Source organism: Manacus vitellinus, unplaced genomic scaffold (genome assembly GCF_001715985.3).
Source record: "Manacus vitellinus isolate BGI_N305 unplaced genomic scaffold, ASM171598v3 scaffold_98_pilon, whole genome shotgun sequence".
Taxonomy (NCBI): Eukaryota; Metazoa; Chordata; class Aves; order Passeriformes; family Pipridae; genus Manacus; species Manacus vitellinus.
The window spans coordinates 187,972-210,027 of record NW_021940910.1 but is presented as its reverse complement, the minus strand read 5'-3'; the positions used below and the strand labels follow the sequence as shown (position 1 = coordinate 210,027).

Below are 22,056 nucleotides of genomic sequence, written 5' to 3'. Positions count from 1 at the left end.
TCTGCCTGCCTTCCCTGAACCTGAAAATGGGTTTGGGGCTAGGTTTTGTTTTCCCCTTTTTGTCTTCGACCCTGCCTTCAGGCTTTGTCCATAGGATGTGCTGGTAAAGGATATTTTGTGTCAGCATCTGGTTACCAGGAACATGCCTGCTTTGAGTGACTCCTCAAGGAGTACGTTCTCTCTTCCTAGTTTATCCCCAGCCAATGCCTCTGCAGTAGCCTGGCAGGGTTTGTGTCTTCCCCCACTTGTGGATTTATATGAATTGGTTGGAGAAAGATGCTTGTGGAGTACAGAGTCTGTCTTTTTCGTTATCTGTAAAATGAGGAGCAGAGTTTATGCCTTTTCCAGGAAAACTGATGTACAGGGATGTTCGTTATGCTTGTGAATTGTTTTGCATTCTCCAGGGCACTTTGTGTGGCTGTACCAGGCACAGAAGAACTGCAGTGTGACTGATCTTATTAGCAAAATATGTTTCAGAAGTCACATCTTTCAAAGGAGCAAACTACCCACGTGTTCACTATTGATGTTTTATGAAATTTTGTTTTCTCTTAACTTTATCCATGCCATAATACTTGTAATGGCTCATATAGGTATTGAGTTATGGGGTAATCTGATATTTTGGCGTGGATGTAAATGTGGTTATTGTAACAGCTTTAAACATGTCTGTATTTCAGAGTCTTACACTCAAAGAAATACAGTTCAGCACCAATCACCTGCTATTCTGATAATTCCCATTAAAGTACAGAACAGCTTCATGCCAGGATTTCACGTCTTACCAAGTGTCAGCTATAGAAGTTTGTGGTTCTGCTGGACACTTCCCAGGCTAGCAGGCTGCTCCTGAAGGGTGACAGGCACGTGCCACTGGAGGTTTTCTCAAAAATCACCTGCTGTAGTTGGATTCTGCTGTGCTTTGTCCTTTCAGCTGAGCCTTACACAGGAAATCCCTGCGGTCTTTGACTAAGGATGCTCAGCTGAGGCCTGTCTTAGTTTCCTTGGGGAAGGCTGTGCAAGATGTGTTTGGATATGGCAAAACTAGATCCACCTGGGATGAACTGAGTGGGCTTGGATCACTGGAACACTTGGCTCGCCCAGTCAGCGCAGTTACTAAAATAGCAACACACTGCTTGGAACCATCTGTTGTTGGACTCCTGTGTGTAGGCTGCTTTGGAGGGCTTAGAAGGTTTGGAGAAATGAAAGGTGTCCTTGTTACTTCAGAATGGAATTTTTTGAGTTGATGCAGTTGGAGTAATGCAGGAACTTTGTGCTTTGCTGGGCTTGCAAGCCCCTCTGGCAGGTGCTTTGAGCTGCTTTGTCCCTCTGTGCTGCAGAGGGACTGGGGTGGTGACTTTGGCTCACTTGAGGGGCGTAGCTGGCATTGACCTTCAAAGATGGAGCTGATTGTTCTTGCCTTCTTGTGCCTCTAATCTCATATTCAGCTGTTGGTCATGCCAGGGAAAGCACTCGAGTCTGGATGTAGTAACACAATACTTGTGGTCGTTCTCAGCCTGACAGAGTGAATGTTGTAATTCCCCAGTACTGCTGGGGTTCTTCTGGTGCTTTCTGCTTCCTGCTGGGCCACTTCAGCTCTTTCCTACCTACTTGGCTCAGTCCCGTGTCTGACATACAAATGTCATCAAGCTTGTGACATTACTGCAAATATTAGTGAGGAAGAAGCAAGGGTATGTTTTTCTAATTATGATCCTACAGTTTTCTGCCAGTCCTTCAGGATAAAGGCCCCCTTGATATTGAGAGAATGACTGGTCTTGAGTACAGGGTTCATTAACTCCAGCATGAAAAGCTGCATCAAAGTCTCCAGGTCAGCCTGTGCCAAAAAGTGTGTGTCAATGCCTTTGTTTTTATAAAAGGGCAACTTCTGGTTCTTACCAACGTGTAACTTGTCAGGCATAAACCAAGAAGACTCAAAACTAAATCTGAGCTGAGCCTTTTCTAGAAATAATTGTTCTTGTGGTCATTTCCATCAACTCTTTGCAGGAAGGTGAGCCTAACCCTTACTGTCTCAATTCTTTATTTACTCTGGGCTTTTTGGGGTACCTGGCTCCTGCTGTTCTCAGCCAGTGTTACCTGACAGGGCAGAATTGTGAACAGCCACATCAAATGTGCCTGAGAAACTGATGGTATTTAAGGAAGCCTATTTAGGGTCTAATAGTTCAAACCCACCTCTTTGGTGCTCATGCTTAGTTTAGTAGTCCTGCTCCAGCTCTCTCTTAAAAAAAGCTATTGAACAAAGCTGGATGCCAGGAGAGTTTGAACAGGCTGTTTTGAATCAAATCTAATGATTCTCCAGCCAGACTAGTTTTTCCTGATAAATTATCCATAGCTTCAGCCCTGGCCAGCCTGTGATATGAGTGTGCCAGTTTAGAGGAACACCTAATGCATGTGGGTTTAAAGTATGAGCAGTAGAAACTCAGGACCTTGACTCCTTAAGTGCAGGTGTACTGGCTGAGAGTTCAGTTGAGGCTCAATAAGTTAGACCTGACAGGGGAATAATTAAGTTTACCTGCAGGGATTAAGGCTTTTTTGGCAGTAATTAGCAAATCTGTGGTTCTAAGTAACTCCTGAATTTGTGGATACACCCTTATAAATTCACTATACAAGTGGTTATGCCTTATTTTTTTTTAAAGCAGTGTATATGTAAAACTTTCTAGAGATCAGCCTCCTACAATCTTACTGAACGTGTGTTTTTTCAGAAAAACACGATTCAGGGATTTAGGAAAGTGTCAACAGTTTTGCCTACAACAGCCCTCAAATTCACTTGAAGGTGGGCATGTGGGTGTAGGATTTGAATGTGGTCTGACATTTTTGCTAGTAAAATGCCTGTCTGTCTGCTGAGACTGATAGTTTGAACTCCTTGTGACATCTTTGTTCCTTCCTGGTGAAGTGGGTTTATCTGGTGAGGGACAGAGAAGAGGAAATCTTGTGAGCAGAAAATCAGTCCAGTAGTCTTAAACTGTGCATGTATATATTACATATGTGTGCATTTGTTTTTATATATTTATATCAGACCAGTTTAATAATCAGCAGGAAGTTATTTTGTAAGTCAAGTAGTCATCTCAGAGTGCTTTGTTCTTGCTGGACCTTTTTTGCTTCTTAAGAATTCCTTTTAGTCAGCTAAGCGTCATGCAGTAATATTCCCAGACAGTCCTTTAGGAAATTACAGAGCTGGATGTTCAGTAATGAGAATTTTCCTATTAATATTTAGTTGAATTCACCAGCTAACATGCAAATCAGCCTAGAACAAGGTCGTGGAGTAACAGAGAGAATCTGAAATCAAGCAGAAACAATTCTTTGTGGCACTGAAAACACACCCCAACAAATGACTGATCTCTCTTCCAAATCCTTAGCAGTTTGTCAGTACATGCTGTGTTTTTCTGTGCTCCAGATATCCAGAGGGAAGAGGAGAAGGTGAAGAGGTCAGTAAAGGATGCTGCCAAGAAGGGTCAGAAGGATGTGTGTGTGATCTTGGCGAAGGAGCTGATCCGCTCCCGGAAGGCCGTAAGCAAACTCTATGCATCCAAAGCCCACATGAACTCTGTTCTCATGGGGATGAAGAACCAGCTGGGTAAGAACAAATTCTGAGCCCAAGCACAATGACTGTTTCAGTGTTAGGGGTGAGGTCTGAGGTTTCTGTGTTCAGAACTGAGGTCAAATGCAGGCAGAGGTAGTTCCCCTAAAGTTCAGTCACGCTCCTGTAATCCCCTTAAAATATCCATAATAAGTTTTTCCTGAGTCCAAACATGCTCTTTTCCTTTGCATCCCATGATGAGTGGTATATTCCCGTAGGCAATAACCCCTGTCAGTTTGCAGGATATTCTGGAGGCTGTTTCCCCACTCCCCTGCCTGGATAGGTGTCCCACTCTGAGCTCTGAAGTAGTCAGGGAGCTCCCAGTTCTAGTTTCCTGGGGTTCCTGCCCCTTGTTTTTCCCTAGATCCTTGCTGGCTCCCCATTTCCTCTGATTAGCTGCTCAGCAGATCATCTCACACCTCTCCTCAGAGCCTGAGGGTTGCAGTGATGTGAGAATTGCGTGTGCTGAAACTGAACTCCCTTGCAAGAATTTGGGGCACATTTTTAGTGTGCATTCCCAAACAGTGTGAATGCATTCCTAATATTCCTTTATCCTTGTGGAGCCTGTGTTACTGATTTTGACAGAATCTGTAACAGGAGGTTAATTTCCTTCCACAGAATTCCCTTTGTCTTGTAGATGATTGTTTCTCTAGCAAGAGTCTGGGGACACTTAACAAGTGTTAAGTGGAGATGGGTGAACAGTGTTTGATTTTCTTGGTGTGGATGAATCCATTTGCCCCTTGCCTTAATACCTGTTCTCTGTAAACCCTCCTTGGTCCTCTGTGCACCTCCAGAACCACTGTATTTCCCTCATTCCTTACCCACATCAGAAATCTGTTGTAATAAGACTTCTTGCAGTGTTTTCCATAGCTGAAAACATTCCAGCCTGTAACAAGCAGAGCAGAAAGCTTTAAAGAGAGGGAAAGACTTGGTGGAGGTTAACATACAACTGAAATGTCTAAGTATTCTCCCACCCCAGCATTCTCAAAGTAGATTTTAACACTGGATGAGTGGTAAATCAGGAGCTGTAGCATGAACCTTCAGTGTAATCTTACAATAGGTGAGATGTGGCTCCCCATGTATTTCACTCAGGAAAGGGAAGCAGGACCATCTTTGCAGCTTTGAGGTGTCCCTTAAAGGGAAAAAACTCAAAGCACCCTCCTCCTTGTAACAACTGCCAGAATCTTTATCTTCCTGGAAATGTTGTGATACGCTTAGAGAGGAAATAGGAAGGAATCTAGAATTCAGTCTGGGATTTGTATTACCTTGGGAAATGACCACTCAAGGCAAGGTTTCTGTCAGTTTGTTAACATTACAAGTGTGAGGCTCTTAAAGACATTATTAAAATGAAAAATAATATATGCTGTACCTTCATTTTGCTTCGTTGAGGAGTGACCATTTTATATACAAACAGGTAAGTTCTCCATATCTAGGAAGCTACAAAGTTAGATGGCAGAATTCAAAAACCTCAAAGTTCCCTTAATTATTGCTTTTTGATCTTGGTGTATCGACACATATGAGGAGATCCTATAAATTACATTATGAGAATAGCCTCTGGAAAGAGTATTGTTAAATTCAGTTTGAACTGCTTCAGTATTAATTTTCTAGCTTACTCCTTGCTGTGGAACTATTGCAGTAGAACTTCTGCCAGAATTAGTTTCCAGTACCCAGTGTTGGGCAGGAGGTCCCAGCAGTCAAATGTGGGGCTGGACTGCAGCTCCACTGGTGAAACCCTCAGCAAGGCCTCTGGCTGCTGAGGGGCCTGGGCAGGAGCAGCTTGGGGTTCTCTGTTTGATGAACTGGTGGGTTGAAATCTCTCTGCAGGTCATCTGGGTTGCTCCAGATAATCATACAGGACCAGTAGATTTGCTGTAAATGTGGCTTTTCCAATGTGGGTACAAGCTGGGCTTTTCCAGGAAGATAGTGAAAAATGAAGAAGTGGGATGCCTGTTTCTTTTTTAAATGAAATTGGCTGAATGTAAACAAATTTCCATGCAGGGAGGATGTAATTTCTCTGCTTTCAGCAGTGCACAGATTGTTTAAACTTTTTTTCTATGCCTCTCCTTCACAGCTGTCCTCAGAGTAGCAGGTTCATTGCAGAAGAGCACAGAAGTCATGAAAGCTATGCAAAATCTAGTGAAAATCCCTGAAATCCAAGCAACTATGAGGGAGTTGTCCAAAGAGATGATGAAGGTAAGATCTAGCACACAAATCAGGCTTAGGGGAACAAGAGGTGGTCCCTTTTGGGTGGCCCCTTTGACAGAGGGCTTGTGTGAGCTCAGGGCATTCTGTGATTCTATGGCCAGTCTGATACTGGGTTTAAAACATCTACACATCAGTGTCTCCATGTGATGAAAGTGCTCCCATTTGAAAGGATACCAAGCCTCTGACATGACTGTTACATTTTCAATTACCAAAATTGTTTTGCTTTTTCCCCTCTTACCACTACAGACTGTTTAGTTCAAATCAGTTTATTTCCAAATAATTTCACCATTGTGCACCAGGCAGTTTGGCCAGCTCTAGGTTGCAGGCCCTGCAAAGGAATGTCTTCAAACGCAGATAGAGAAAAGGGCAAGCTGTGTCAAACAGCACTTTCACAGTGTGTTACACAGCTCATGCTGCATGACTGAGGTTTGCAGTTGTATTTCATATGCTTGGAGAAAGCTGGTTGGTGGTGTTTGGATGTGCAATGACAATGAGTAACAGCTTGAGGGTTTCAAAGTGAGAACACATGTATTTAATCCTCAGTTTTCTTCCTGCTTTTCCTGTGCAGCAGTTGTAGAGATATGTGCTTACACTGAGGTGTGTTGGCCACCCTCCTGCAACAGGACAGCCTTGATTCAAAAAGCTGGAGGAGTGACCAGGGGGTTATGAAATGCCTGGATAGGTGTAACTTGATCTCCAAAGCAGGAAGTGTGTCCTCTTACTCTGATGTTTCCAAGGGCATCACATACTGCCATGTTGTTTTCTGCTAGGCTGGAATTATAGAGGAAATGCTGGAGGACACCTTTGAAGGCCTGGAGGATCAGGAGGAGATGGAAGAGGAAGCTGAGATGGAAATCGACAAAATCCTTTTTGAAATTACAGCTGGTGAGTTTGTGGGTGTTGCTGAGAGCAGAGCCCCTGCTCTGTTCAGTAAGACACAGCAATTTCAATCTTCATCTGTTCTGCTCTCTCATCTCTGCCTTTGGTAATGGGCAGAGAGCTCTGACAAACTGGTTTCTCAGGGAATACTGGCTGAGGTGCCCAGTAGGGCTCAGTAAACCAGAACTAATATCCATCAGCTGCTGTCTGTGGTGTTCTGTAATTGAGGCTCTTAACAGATCAGTGTTGGTTTGTGCAGTGAATCTTCTTAACAAGGTGAAACTTATATGATTGACTAGATACTGTTATTAATGAAGCCAGGAAATAAACTCAGCTGCACTGCCTTCAGCTGTAGGCTGTGGGGTGAGTCCTGGCACTAAAATGCTGCATCTTGAGTTGTTGGGGGAGAAAAAACAACAAAACAAACACACAAAAAACCCTCCCAAAACCACATCTTCTGCCTTCCAGCTCATGAAGTAATGATCTGCTGGTTTAGTTATTTGACTCAGCTAATGCTTAGAATGCTGCTTATCCAAATTTCCTGTGACAAGCACAGGGCTGTGTTCAGCTGTACCACAGTGAAGACGCAGCTCTCTGGCTCTTGCCCTGCTGGCACCTCCTGCCCAGGGCCTGGCACGCTGCCCTCTCTTGTTTCTTGCATCCTAGTTTGCTTTTCCCACCCTGTTTCCTGGCTGGAGCAGCTCCCCTCCTGCCTGGCAGGCAGTGGATGCTCCCAGGCAAGCAGTGGGGCTGTGGGGGGAGCTGGGAGTGTCCTCCCAGCAGTTGTGGGAGCACAGAGGCTCCGAGGGCCTGGCAGGTCAGTGCTGCTGCTGTCCCTGAAAGCTGCTAATCATTAAATGAAGGTGTAGCACAACTAACAAGCCTGTTTGTTGTTGCAGGGGCCTTGGGTAAAGCACCCAGTAAAGTCACAGATGCTCTCCCAGAGCCTGAGCCCATGGGAGCAGCCGCTGCTGTGGATGAGGAGGAAGATATCGAAGCGATGCAGTCCCGGCTGGCCACACTCCGGAGTTAGGGACAGGAGGGATGTGTACAGCTGGCTTTGCCTGATTCTGTCCTACCCTCAAAATGCAAAACTTATGTGAGAATACTTTATGTAATATATATATTATTTTTTTTTCTTTCTGGGGATTGTATTCTCCAAGAAACTACTGTAATATACTTCTTGGGGAGTGCAGTCTGTGAGATTTGCTTCCCATTTTCTGTTCAGCCCGTGTTCCTGGGAGGGGCTGTGGTGACATGGCACTGGTGGTGTGATGTTGCATATTTTTAGATATAAAGTCCTGAAATATATTCTCAGCTTCAAGCAGCATCTCTTCCTAAAAGGCACTTTGGCTTAATCTGTTACCAAAACCCTTCAGTGGTGTAAGATCTTTGTTTTCCTGAATCACTATAGATTTTATTAAAGCTGCTTCTAACGGTCACTGCCATGCATCAGTTTAGTTTGCATCACTTCAGACTCTTAACAAGCAATACCTACTTCCTACACCCCCCTTTTGGTTTTATAAGACCCTTCTTTTGTTTCTTTTAACACATTTAGGCCTTTCACTGCATAGGAAAAGAGAAGCTTTCAGTCAGAGCAGCTGTTACAGAGCTGCTCCGTTCCAGCTCTGTATGATCAGAGGGGAGCCTGTCTGAGTCAAGGCAGTGTCACAGTGAGGGCAGGGCAGCTGGCATTGCTGGGAAGGTTTCTCCAGACCCTGGGGCCATGGCCAGCCCTCTCTGCTGCTTAAATGACACATTTTCGAGTCAGAGAAGAGGTGTGTCTTCCCAAGGGAAAGCTTCAGGAAAAATGGATGTTGTGGCTCACAAAAGGCAGTTTGCAAAGCCAACCATGCCTTTCACCTGAATTTGTCACTGCCCCAGGCCCCTCCCAGGCAAAGGACAGAGTTTCTAATTTTAAGGAAGAATTAACGAAAACTAAGTCTATAAATAATTGTATCACAACAACAAGGGTGGAGAAACAGATGAGGCAGAGATTCTCACATGGTGTCCAACTGCTCCCAGTTGCAGCCATAAAAAGCACCTTTGTGCCAGGGGGTGGCAAAATATCCCCACTGCTTCAGGGCTGTGCAACCCAGGTGCTCCATCTCCACCCCCAATGCAACAAGAACAGGCAAGTGGGACAGTTTACTTCCTGTGATCTTGAAAAATCCAGAAGGGACATATCAGAAACAAAAGCAGTTGAAGAGTGGGGTGGGTAAGAGCTGCAATAAAACTCGACTGAACCAGCGCCTTGGTAAGAGCTCAAAATCCAGCTTCAACAAGGAGTCTTTTAACAGACATGCACACAGGGTGTGATGTATCCTTCCTGATGTGACTCATCTCACTCTCCGGGCAGTACCTGTACTGCAGCTGCCCACAAAGCTCCAGCTGGCTCCAAGGAAAGCAATTAGCCTGCTTTATTTCATTTACTTCAACTTGGTACTGCAAGAGAACGTCCAGCTGAAGTGTTGCCTTTAAGGATACTCAACCAGTTCAAGCATGAAATGCCAAATCAAGCCAGCTGAAGGGACTAGGACAAGGTATTTACTGTCAGAGGCCTCAGCACATGGATGTGGGGGGAAGCTCCACTAAGCACAGTGAGGAGGTGTTGCTGCAGACAAACCTCCTTCAAGTCCACTTCAGTTATCCCCTTTAAGAGATTCCTACTCCTTGTGTGTCAGTGGAGCCTGTCCCCATTTCAGAGGGACAGAGCAGAGGAAGTTTCTCTGAAAAAGAATCCTGTCACCTGAGACAGACTGAGATCAGTTAATGCTGATGATAATCAGCAGGTGAAGTACTACAGAGTTCATCAATTTGTTGCATGAAACTCAGAAAAGGGACTTTTGGCTATCTAGGAGGAGGTTTCCTCTCCTGCCTGGCTCTTCCCAACAGCCATCCAGCACATTTCAGTGCCAGGAAGGAACTGAAGAAGAGAAAGGTTTGTTTTGTCTCAGGGTTGTCTTGGCAGATGAGAAATGCACTTTTCCACTCTTGTCCCCTGTGCCTGTTTTAAGTTTTGTGATGTTTTCAGTCTTTCTCCAAGTAATTCTAGAGTTCTGTCTGTGCCATTTCACACTGAAACTCATTTGACACAGACCACACAGCACTGGCAGCAGCTGAGAAGCAGCAGTCAGTCATCCAAGTCAATCTTGGGTTAACCAAAAGTAGCTATAAACAGATCTGTCACTAAATTCAGTACCCTAAGCCTTCAAATACTTTAGAACACAGTGTGAACAGTTTATGATACACCATTTTCTTTTGCGTTTCAAAGCACTGCATCAAATTAATTACACTTTAAAGAGTCAACTGAAAAGGGCAGGCAAGGAACAGTATCTGAAATAGAAGAATTTTTATGTAGACCATTCAGTGTTAAAAACCAGAGAATCAAACAGTTCAAATTAAAGAGCAGTTTCGAACAGAAGACATTTGATCAAAAACTTCTTTTAACATTTAGAAATTTAAATACATTTACCTAAAGATGGTTAACCCCCATCTCTATGTTACTATACAATAGCTTAAAGCTACTTTTAAATGCTAGTTCTATGTTAATGTGAAATTCCAGAACTGCATTCTTACTCTTTATGTAAATTGGTTATTGAATTCAGTGATTCCATTACTTCCTCCCACCCCAAAATAAATTTTGAAAATTGAAGCTTTACAATGCCTTGAGTAATATTTTTCAAACGAGTAATTTGGAATAGTTCCCAACAGTTCTATAGGAGGTATTTTGTACAGTTTGGAGAGCAACTCCATATAAAGTTCTATCGCAACTGAGCATTCACAGTATGCCACAGTCCATACATATTACTACATATACATATCAGGTTTGTAAACATTGGAAGAATACACAGAACATAGTACCACAACCCTCTGGTACTGCTGAAAGGAAGATGAGGTAACATTCATATAATCTCAAAGTCCACAGAGGTCCTGACTGAGTAGGTAAAACAGCTGCCAACGCTTCTGTTTCATAGTGTGTGTGGTTAAGGCGCTCTACGTCACGGTCTGCTAAGGCTGGATTCGTTAGCTCTCAGTATCCCAACTGCATCTTTAACAGCGTGGTATATGACATTCTTCACCTGGCAGGAAAGTAAGAGGTCTTTGGTTATACAAGCAAACAGCACAGGTCACTCCCCACCCCCTGTGCCACTCAGTTCAGACACAGCCTTCGCATAAATCACCAGCCTGTGAAAACAAGGTTCAAATTTTAACAGGACATCAAGTGAGCCCTGTGGGCCGAGGAGAGTGCTGCAAGCTCAGCTGGGGGGGTAAACAAGAAGTGACAGAAGGAAATAATTCAAAACAAGCTCAGGAGAAGCTTCAGATGGCTTCCTCAAAACTACTAAAAAAGCCAACAGTTCAAAAACTATAGAAACTCCTCTCCGAGGTCCAATGTGTTACAGCTGATCTGAACACAAAAGCATTTGGGTTGTGTGGCCACAGCCCTTCTGGGTTTGGTAGGGGCTTGTCTGTTGGGTTTTGGTGGAGGTTTTTTTTAAAGGGTCAAGGGGGACAGGGTTTTGTTGAGCACTAGGAAGTTACCTGCAGTTTATCTTCATGGTTCGTATGCGTATGCGACAGATACCTAAATTCCTGAGTGAGCCAGAAGCAGTGTTTGACATGCTCTGGGGATACAAAGTCTTCTGCAACTTTAATACAACTGTACAAATTATGAACCTAGAGAGAACAAACAAGCATTAGAGAGAACAAACGAGCATTAGCCACATGCTCAAAGGGCTGCCCAAGCAGTCAGGCCATAAATGTCCTTGGTCCTTGCCTGGTGTGGAGCTCCTGCTGGGATGAAAACTACGTCTCCTAGAAACTGTACAATAGCCCAGCCTTGAACTCCGTACTCCTGGTGAAGGCGTTTCCTCAGCGGTCGGTCCAGGTACCAGCTCTGGTCATGAATGGGATCGTGATCCACGGGGTTTTCTTGGCCTTGTTCTTCTGCAACCTGGAGAGTCACAAGACAATGGGCATTTTACCACACCAGTCTGACTGCACAGTCCAGCTGCATTCCACACACACATGTGCCAGAGTGACTTGCACCGTGTGTTCAAGTAGGAGAGTTACACAGTGGAAGTGTGGATTCTTTGTTTGTCCAGGTTTCTACATTTGTCAGGTCCCTCTGGCTTCACAGAGACATTGCAAATGTGGATACAGGACATACAGGTAATCCCAATTGATATTAGAAAGGAACAGAAGGGTTAAGGAACTGGTGTGTTCACAGTGGGAACAACTATCACACATGGGACTAATGTTCTGATGCTACTAAAGCTGCAGAGGAACTGTTTCCAAGGGCATGGAATGACAGGACAAGGGGGGGGGGGAGGGCTTTAAAACCAAAGAAGCACAGATTTAGATTAAAGTATTAGGAAAAAAATTAGTGGTGAGACACTGGACCAAGTTTCCCAGAGCTGTGGCTGCCCTATCCTTGGGAGTGTTCAAAGTCAGGTTGGATGGGGCTTGGAGCAACCTAGTCCACTGCAAGGTGTCCCTGCCTGTGGCAGGGGGGTTGGAACTGGATGATCTTGAAGCTTCTAACCCAAACCATCCTGATTCTATAGCCTGTAACTGGAAGAAACTCCCAAGTGTGGAATTCAGCAGGTGTCTGCCCTGGAGGCCACAATCAGTCAGTGTGCTCACTGACCCACATGATACAAACCAGATTTTCAGGAGATACAAGGCTGGGAGGTACAAGGCAGAAATTTTAGGGCTTTAGGGAGAAAGTTTCTGCACAAAATTCCTGTATAAATCCAACCTGGTGCAGCAGTCATTTACACCCAGGAGCATAGCCCAAAAACTCATTTGGGAGGAGATTACCAGCTTGGTTCTAACTCCATGACAAGATACTGAGAGCCTCACACCTGCCACTGAGTGAGCTACAAGGGACTGAGGTGTGAGACAGATGTCAAAACTCCAAGTGCTAATGCTTATCAAACTGATTATCCTGTTTTATCAACTCTAAGATTTGTTCATTTGTTAATACTAAACAGATCTGCTGCAGCCTCTCCAAGCTTCCACTAAGACAGCAGTCAGGCTGACCACGCCAACAGTTGTTAAGATCATCCCATTTATCCTTTTAAACTCAACATATTGTCCCTTTCCACTTCAGAGCACCAAAGAAGTTTCAGAATTAAGACCACAGAGAACTCTGGACTGTTGTGGTGAATTTAAACACTGAAACAAGCCCTTTGGATGTAGTAGCACATCTCTATTAAACCCTTAACTCCCATGAAAACATCACCCAAAATACCTCATTTTTCCTTTAACCCAAACCTTATAAAGGTATGGAGGAAAAAAAAGGTAGGAAGAGGGATGGAATAAGGAAGAACTTTATGCAGCATATATTGCTCTGACATTTCTCAAGAACATCTCACAGGCTGTTAAGGAGGGTCTACTTTAAAATTTAACTATGGTTTTGTTTTAAAGAAAACAGTTCTTTATCATTACAGAACATCATTAACCATGATGTAAGAAGTGTGGGTAAAAGGAGTATATCTACATACAAGGTGACTTTAAGCTTCAACTCCTCACCCTCCTCAGACCCTACAAGACTCATGGCACACAAGTTTTGTCTTGGATACAACTCGAGCATATTTGTTTCCAGAACTGCTGGCATAGGAAGGGGGAAAGCCCAAGGATATAAATACTTGCAGGGCCACACAGAAGGTCAGTCTCTAAGATGTAACAACTTACCTTTTTAAGGAATTCCCGGATCTTCTCTGTATCTTTAGCAGCATAAATGTGCCACAGAGCTCCGGGCTTTTCTCGGCTTTCAGTAAAACGTTTAATTGTCAGTTCATCAGAGTCACCATCTTGTATGGTTTTGAGCACTTCTGTTGAGAGTCAACATGAGCAGTTACACTAAAGGACCTTCCCTCCAACCACAGAAATACCCCCCTCAGAACACAGCAAAGACTTCACCTTCTTCCTGATCAGCCTGGCCTTTGGGGATCCCCACGTAAACCATGACATTGGCGGCATCAGACACATCCAAATGGAGGTTTGTTGTGCCATATTTTCTGTCCTCTGGTGTTATCAAGCCTGGGAGGGGGGAAAAAACAAAGAAAGAGAAGCAGATCCATTAGTAAGACAGAGATAAACATTATACCACTCTCAGCAGCACTCTCTGAAGAGATCAGAGAGCTTTTACTTCTACCAACAAATGCTTCCAGAACAGCAATATAGTTTCTGTCCAGGACCTTGCCCCATCTTGTGTCTTCCCAAGTGATCTGCTGACAAGCTGACACCATTGATCTGGATCTATATCTAGCCTGTATGATATATGGAAGTCATATTTAAGTCCTGCTAGAAAAGGGTTTCTGTAGCAGTTTAGAATAAAGCAGCCTCTTTCACTCTAAAAGGCAGCTGCTGCAGTATTTATCAGCCACAATCTCTATACTGGCCATGATGATTAGTTTCAAATGTCTTTCAAGTGACAGCAAAGGAACCAGCCATGGAAAACATTGCTGAAGAAGAGATTAAAAAGGAAATGACACAGCTCAAAAAGGAGAGTAACAAAAGCTATACAGCCAGAAGTAGAGAAACAGCAAATACATGTGGCCAGCTACAGGAAAGAGAGGCTGTGGAGCAAGTTGATTGGAAGACTGGGAATAACTGCTATTGGGCTTGAAACCAAGTGGACAAAAAGACACTTAATAAAATAAATCATATCATGCTCTGGATATCACTAATACCTATAGGTGAGCTAAAGTTAGGTTTTCAGATCCATGGGATTAATCAAATTACCTACAACAGCATGGATTCACACAATTTACAGTAAACTTCAATTTGAAATGTGTGGCCAACATGACCTTTAGAAAGATTCCTTACCATAAGCATTGTACATCTTGGGACCCAAATCCGGTCGCACAAAATAGTTGGGAAGTCGAGAGGCAAGGTTGAGCTTCCCACCTCTCCTGGTGTATTCTGGCAATGGAATATTCTTCATCAAATCATCAAACCTAATGTAATACAACAAAATATAACATTAGGAACTGATAAAAAAGAGTGCAACAAAAGCTTTCTCCAGTCAAGAGACTGTACTCCTTCCCTCAGGGAGTTTACTGGACGTCATGAAAAGGAACAAAAAAAGGCATAGCAGTATAGCAGATAAACAACTTTAACCTCTCTGGACTAATGCTATTTTCCTTATGTAATCATCTCAACTAATTCCACTCAGACTAAGTCAAAATACTTAAAAATGTTTGGAAAAAAAAATAAGCTCCAACTGAACTCTGGACTTCAAAATGATCCAGGCTTTTAGGAAGCTTCCAAAACTTAACCTCTCCTTAGCAATTTTAGGTGCTCACTTTACTTGGCAGTAAATACAACCAACTACATAAACTTTCAGGATGAAACTTTTTTAGGATTTCCATTTATGGCAGGCATCTCAGAAACAAAATGTGGCACACATGGCCAACTGCTGCTCAAAGTTGAAGCAGGTTTCTAAATGTGACAGTATTCCTACATTCCATTATTTTGGGGGTATACCACACAATGAACAGTTCCTTTGGGAATTCATACCGAGAAGGCATCATATCTCTGAAGTCTTCTCCTGGAGGCCAGTCTTTGAGCTTCAACACCATCGGCTCTCCCTCTTCTGTTCTCAGGCGACCTAATTTGAAATATTAGTAAGTCTTAGTTTTTAATACTTGTACTACTCAAATTCCAAAGATTCAAGACAAAGAAACTCTCATCTTAGTTTAAAATCATGTTCTTCCCACAATTATTAATCCAGAACCAAAGACACAGAAGTTTGTCACAACACTGATAACAAACTCTGGTGTCACATGAACTTGCCTTCTTGGCTCTTCTGCTTCACTCAACTAGGGAAAAAGCTGACCAGATGAACCTACTTGCTAGGAAGATTCCAGACTTTCTCAGAATGCCTCCCCAAAAGACTAAAGGCAGCCAAACATACTCCTGAAGGAGAGTCCTCCATGGGAACAACAGTTTCTATCCAGTCCACAATCCCACAAGCATAAATTGTGAGAATACATTGCAGACACTGTCCAAGGTGAAGAGGAAGCCTGGAACATCTTTTATGCTGCTTAAGGGTCACAAATCTGTCCTAGGGCAACATTATTGCCGCTGAATATTTTACCTATTGGAATGATGATTCATGGTACTTACTTGAAATATCTTCAAATCCATCCCAGAAGTCCCCCACAGTAGCTCCAGTGATGATTTCATTGGTCCTGCAGTTAACCAGATCTACTTCCTGTTGGCCAAACTCCTTCCTGAAGGACTCTGGTCTCCAGAGGTCTGCATTTAATTTGTGGTGTACTCCTGACACCATTACAGGCTAGGAAGAAAAAGAACATATTCTGAAGAATTATTAAATGCCCAAAATTCTAACTACAACAGCGTAATGCATAAAATACACTGAACTGAATGCTGGCACTTTGAAAACATATTTTCCAAACTAAGTGCTCAGCCTGCCTTAACCAGAATTCTGCCATGCATCTGATCATTCTTTATTTCAAACAATGAGGCAGCTTTTTATATAGAGCCATAATTTCACCAATATGTTTAGAAACTGATTTAAATAGTAAACCACACACCCTTTTATCAAAGGCTCTACCAGTGCTCATGTTGTACTTTGATGAAGGCTTAGTGTTGCTTATCATCACAGCAAGCTGGTACCTGTGCTTCAATCACAGAGCAAAGCACACTAACCACAAATGGAAAAACACAAAGCTTAAAGTACCTGTCCCTGCTTCCAGCACTCCCTGAAGACATTCCAATTACTTTCGTTGTTGGGATCTTGAAGACACAGCAAGCGGTTATCACACAACCAGTAGTGAGGGGTGTCAAAGCCCATTATCGTGGGCTTTATAGTCAGTCCTTGAGGCTTCTTAGGCAGGTCTGTAATGGCTCTATTTTGCACCAGGGAAGCAAAAATGTCATCAAGGATTTTGGGTGTACTCTTGAGTCCATTGTCTGTCTGATAAAAAAAAGGGAAAAGAGAAAGAACAACAAAAAAAAAAGTTGGTGCACTTTTCTTTTGCCTTGTCCTTCAGGCATTTAAGAAGGTATTTGCCACTTCCAAAATTTTAGCCTAAGGAAATTAATTTGCTTCATCACTTGGTTCCCAATTCCTTATCAAGCAAGACTTGCTGATAGTACCACTAAGCCACTACTCTGGAAAGCACTGACAGGAGCACTGAGACACAGAAACTGAACTAGTCCTTTTTCCCAAACAAAGACAGAATTTCACCTACTGTGACAAGTGCCTGTGGCAGTTGCTCACAAGTTTAGAACACCTCCCTAAGCCTGGAATGAACTCAAACCTGTAGAACAAATTTTTTCCTGTACCTTTCCTCCAGAAGAGTTCAACAGATTCCGCAAGAAGCCTGTGTTGTTGTTGCTCACGGGGGTCAGTATTGCACTGTTGAATGTCTGCAGGGCTGCAGTTGGCTTGGCTAAGCTGGGGAGTGTCTGCAGAGGTTTGTTTTCATTCTTTGAAATTGGTACGAGGAGTTTCTCTGAAGTGAAGGAAAGAAGACAACTGACAATGAAGCAAGGCTTAATCCTCTGAAGGATGAAAAGTATATACTTTGGATTTTTGCCCCTTTTTTTTAAAGACAAGATATTCCTATATGCATAAACAGATATGTATGCACATATATATAAATCTCCTGTCAATACATACAGATGAAATACTCCTTTCACTTAACTTTCTTCAATACTTCAAAGTTTTTAAAATCACACATTTAAAATAAATACATTTTCAAACTGAATTTTCAAGAATACTTGCATCAATGGGATTTTAATCCAGTTTTCAGAACAAAATATGATAACCCTGGTAGGTTTTACTCCCAGCCATTGCCATGGCCAGTTCTGCAGCACAGGCACTGAACATCCATCCCAGCAGGCAGATGACATCATTCTCAGCACAAGATGCTGCTGGGTCTGACCTATATTCTTCTGACAAACAGCCACAGAGGGTTTACTCTTCACATGGTTCTGCACATACCTTTGTTTTCTTTATTCACATTTCCACTTGTTAGATTTGAAAACCAGTTAAATGAAGGAGGAGAATTTACTGAAGCAGTTTGTTTGCTTCCAAGTGCTGATTTGAGAGGAGGATCATGCGTAGTGACTTGTGGGCTCAGGACAAAACTGTTATGTTGAAGGCTGGGCCTGTCTCCAGATGCCAAGTGCTGAAAAAAACCAAAGTGAGAACTTGATCAGACACAGACACGCTCTACTCAGAAAGGGAAAGCAGCAATAACATGTCCAAATACATTCTTTAAAAAAACAAACTAACATGGTTTGGCCTTTCAAAAAAATCTGATCTCCACAAGAGGTCAGCATTGCAGCTCAGTGTCACCCAGGGATGACAGTTCAGCAGGATTTGGGATCTCCCAACTTCAGGAGCAGCCAAGAAGGCACAGAATGCTGAGTTTCCCAACTGCATTTTCTGGGACTGCTTTGGGAACCAAATGCATTTTTAACAGCAGTACTTTCACAATTCTAGTGGTATTTGATGCTCACCCAGGGCTAAGCTGGAGCTCTAGTTCAGTGGACTAAAACAGATACTTAGCTCTCATAAACTTTTATCTTAAGGTGGCAGTAGAAGCCCACTCACCTGCCAGGTCTGAACTCCACCTGCATGAGCATAGCACCAGCCTGGCCAGCAAATTCCAAGCACAGGATTGTACATCCCCTTTGCAGTTGATTTATGTGCTTGTTTGGAGATTCTGGGTAACAGACTAACCAGAGCTACTGCTTTGCCCTGAGATTCCTGTGTGACTGGTGATGTTTCTTCTCTCTACTCAAAAGCTTTCAAGTCAAGAAATTATTCTGCTCCTTTGTCTGCTTATTGCTATGTTCTATATTTCATCTCTTATTGACTGCTGATGCTCAGTAAGAACCCCAAACATGACATAATAGGAAATGTTTCACACTTTAATGAGCTTATCCTCACACAACAAGAGCAGTACCTAATTCTACAGAGACAGCAATAAATTCCAATACAGCTGTTTGCCCAGTCACAGGAAATCTCAATGCAGAAGACTGAAGCCAAGTCAGTCACAGGTTAACTTTTGAATCATGTAACCATCTCCCTCACTTTTAACACTTCACAGTATTTTTCATCTCTTCTCTTCATTACTAACACCAAAATCAAGTTTAGCCACTTCTTAGACTTAAGATAATACATTTCTTTTCAAAATAAGTTTAAAAATAAGTATATGAGCATTTGTCAAGGACAGGTCACTACCAAGGCATCAGTGTGTCAAAGGCACAAAACGAGACGTTCCCCAAAACTTAAGGAAGGACTTAAAGACCCAGAAAGATGAACAGTGAATACAAACTGTCCCTACATGATGGGGTTATCACAGAGGTCAGGGTTGGCACACCCACAAAGACAAATCAGCAGTGGCTTCAAGCCTATGCAGTAGACTGACACAAACATATACTGCACAGACATGGTGAGAGGCAGTAACAATACCTGTTTTGAATCCTCCTTTAGAGTTGGCTTTGATAGTGCTTTGAATTGCTTATTTGCACAAGGACAATTTGCTTTTATTCCCCATTTTGTTCTCACTGAGTGAACGATATCACCAACATCATAGAGAGCTGCAGGAAGAGAGTCATTAGTGAGCTCACATGTAACCAGAACATCCAGCATTCACTGAGTTTTTAAGAAATTGTGTGTGCTGTGCAAGTAAACAATAGCATGTGAATACAGTTCATCATTAAAACAAGAAGTTCTGCTATTTCTTGGTAAAGATCAAAGATAATAAAATAGTGCCAAACACATCAGGCTGTTCCAGTCTTCAGATAATAAATACTAAGCTTTTATTAACATTATTACTAAAATAAAACCTCACTCAGTACAACATCAACAACGTACAAAAGACAGCAAAGCCTACAGAATGTTTCTATCCCAACCAATTACTCCAAATACCTTTTCCGGGAATTATTTGTGTAGGCATCAGATTCTCCGGTTCATGTGCCTGCCCCTTCACACATTTAAACCAGGAGAAAGTATCCGAGTCATCATCTGTAAAACAAACCGTTACACTGTTATTAGTGCACCCTGCTCTGGAAAGCCCCATATTTTACTGTTATTGATATATCAAACCACAGGTCTACAACACGCTCTTTTTGTTGGGAAGGCTTTTTGTCTTGTTTAAAGTTGTTACTGACTTCCAAGTTCAAAACACAGATTTTCCTTTCCCCTCCTCTCTCTTTGTCTACAGTAGCAATAAGCATTCCTACCTTCATGTGAGTTTTTTTTCCTCATCCTGTAGCAATCCACACAGACCCCAAAGCCACACTTGGAGCAGACCCAGTGGAGGTTGAAGATCGTGGTGTCACAGACGTCGCACATCTCTCGGACGCCGCGGACCGCGCGCTTCCAGGCCACCTGCCCTGTGGTCAGAGACACCTCAGTCACTGTCAGCTCAAACAAAACTCAGTATTTGCATGTTAAACACAGTTACTTAAAAACTACAGATATGACTCAGGCTTTTTTTTGCACTGGAACTCCGAAACAAAGCCTTTGCCCTTACAGACTCACAAAAGCAAGTCCGGGACAGAGTCTAAACAATCAAATCCACTTTGCTTCCTCCTGTGCAGAACCAACCACATCTCTTTCCTGACATGTATTTGCCCGAGTTAACAAGTCATCTGCTACCACCTTCCTAAGTGGAAATTCCACAGCTACTCTAGGAAATAAATTAAGGTACTGCAGCAAGCTAAGCTTAGTGTCTAGCTTGCCACAACCAACTTGTCCTTGTTCTCTATTCAGCAGCACAGTGGGCAGGTAATTCTCTTCCTTCTAGGAGGTTTTCTGTGTTTATAGGTGTATATTTGACTGTGTCAGAATGGTGAATTTTCCTCCCCAAAGCACTGAGCACTGCTGTTCAGGTTTCCTATTATACCCATTATATTCCACTTTCCTCACTCCAAGTCACTTTTTCAGCTCACTCCAAACATGGACAGTATCCTCCAAAAAAACCACATGGCAATACAGGGCTGTATTATTTTTTTCTGTGATTATATACAGATTTTAGCTTGATCTCCATTTCATTATGTTGCCAGGCAGAAAAACAGACTAGACAAAAAGCACACACCTGCCTCCTCCTACCACCTTCCACACTTGCAATTTCTCTGAAACTTTCCTGCCCACAACATTTCTTAATTTTAAAAGAAAGTTATGAGAGACCATGTCCTAATGTATGCTAAAAAAAAACACACCAGGATCCAAGACATCTGTTGCTTTTCTTCTGAATAATGCCTATTAACTATGTATGGAACAACACTGGAATAGCTTGGCACAATTTGTTCTTAAGTAGGAGGTAAAAATTGTTTGACTACTTGCTTCAAAATTCTTTCAGGAGACACAAGTCTAAATACCACCAGCTCCATTCTTCTCTGCCTTCTGAAACCATAGAGGATATTTACCATTTTAGAGGTCAACCCTCCAATTTCCCCAAAACAGGATGAAGTAATTTGTTATCTTTTGAATGTCACTTCATATTTCAGCTCTTGGAACCTCGTCCCTTTCTACTCCTCCTGTTTCTTTTGGTTTTCCTCTGTAGTTTGATCCTGTCCCTCCTTTTGGCACTTGGTGGCCAAGGAGCAGTGTGACCTAACAAGCTGTTCCTTCTACACTGGTCAATGTTTTACTGCACAGGGATAATTTCACTCCTGCTTTACTACCAATCCTTTAAAGGAACTCTCTTTAAGGAAGCTCTCCCAAAGAATTTTCTCCCTCATACTTGCTTTGTCTTGTGGCTTTACCTACCACTCACTGGTGTTTAAAAAATTGTCCCTTGTAATTCTATCTGGTAAAACAGAGAAGGGCTGGACTTGATATACACTGTGAAGTGCAAAAATATTCAAACAAATGATTCCCTTAAAGTAGCTGAACAAAATATTGTCACATTTTTTAAAAGGTCAGTTTGTCAAAGAGAGAATTCTTAAGAAAACGTATTATTTCAAGTGAATTCTACCAAGAAAAATTTATCATAACTTCAAACCACACTGGCAGAAAAATCTCCCTTTTCCCTGTGCTGAGTGAGCACTTTTTCACTGAACTGTTCAAAGAACAACACATCTAGACTGTAAATTATTTCTTTCCTACGCAGGGCATTAAAAATAACCTCCATTTTAATGAAACTGAGTTTCCTTACTCTCACCAGCCAGGGCAATAAACAATCAAAAAGGAATTAATGAGATTTTGCTCCTTTCACACCAACACCAGAACTCACATGTGATTGTTTTAAAGAAGAGGATGTTTCTGGTAGCTGTGCTAACAGGTGCATCTTCTGCTATTAAGAGACCCCTCCCCATTGTTGCATGAATTCCACCCAAAAATTCACCCTTCTGAAAGTGTTCCAGTATTCCAGTCTGCACCTCTCACT

General features: G+C 42.6%; 2 protein-coding genes across 4 annotated transcripts in view; one reads left to right on the top strand and one right to left on the bottom strand.

Moving 5' to 3' along the window:
- Positions 1 to 8,115, top strand: part of LOC103764104 (E3 ubiquitin-protein ligase RNF103) — a 32,401-nt gene extending 24,286 nt beyond the window's left edge. The window contains exons 4-7 of the mRNA XM_018086549.2: positions 3,401 to 3,580; positions 5,655 to 5,776; positions 6,559 to 6,673; positions 7,567 to 8,115. Of these exons, the coding sequence (XP_017942038.1) occupies positions 3,401 to 3,580; positions 5,655 to 5,776; positions 6,559 to 6,673; positions 7,567 to 7,700 (551 nt within the window). The 3' untranslated portion in view covers positions 7,701 to 8,115. The remainder of the gene's footprint in view (positions 1 to 3,400; positions 3,581 to 5,654; positions 5,777 to 6,558; positions 6,674 to 7,566) is intronic.
- A 1,887-nt stretch (positions 8,116 to 10,002) lies between these two features.
- Positions 10,003 to 22,056, bottom strand: part of KDM3A (lysine demethylase 3A) — a 30,013-nt gene continuing 17,959 nt past the window's right edge. For all 3 annotated transcript variants that reach the window (XM_018086545.2, XM_029965321.1, XM_018086544.2), the window contains exons 13-26: positions 19,907 to 20,059; positions 19,593 to 19,688; positions 19,134 to 19,261; positions 17,655 to 17,841; positions 16,994 to 17,163; positions 16,386 to 16,622; positions 15,809 to 15,980; positions 15,200 to 15,290; positions 14,507 to 14,637; positions 13,598 to 13,717; positions 13,370 to 13,509; positions 11,448 to 11,624; positions 11,213 to 11,347; positions 10,003 to 10,749 (exon numbers count right to left, since the gene is read on the bottom strand). In XM_018086545.2, coding sequence (XP_017942034.1) covers positions 10,669 to 10,749; positions 11,213 to 11,347; positions 11,448 to 11,624; positions 13,370 to 13,509; positions 13,598 to 13,717; positions 14,507 to 14,637; positions 15,200 to 15,290; positions 15,809 to 15,980; positions 16,386 to 16,622; positions 16,994 to 17,163; positions 17,655 to 17,841; positions 19,134 to 19,261; positions 19,593 to 19,688; positions 19,907 to 20,059 — 2,018 coding nt within the window. In that variant the 3' untranslated portion in view covers positions 10,003 to 10,668. The remainder of the gene's footprint in view (positions 10,750 to 11,212; positions 11,348 to 11,447; positions 11,625 to 13,369; positions 13,510 to 13,597; positions 13,718 to 14,506; positions 14,638 to 15,199; positions 15,291 to 15,808; positions 15,981 to 16,385; positions 16,623 to 16,993; positions 17,164 to 17,654; positions 17,842 to 19,133; positions 19,262 to 19,592; positions 19,689 to 19,906; positions 20,060 to 22,056) is intronic.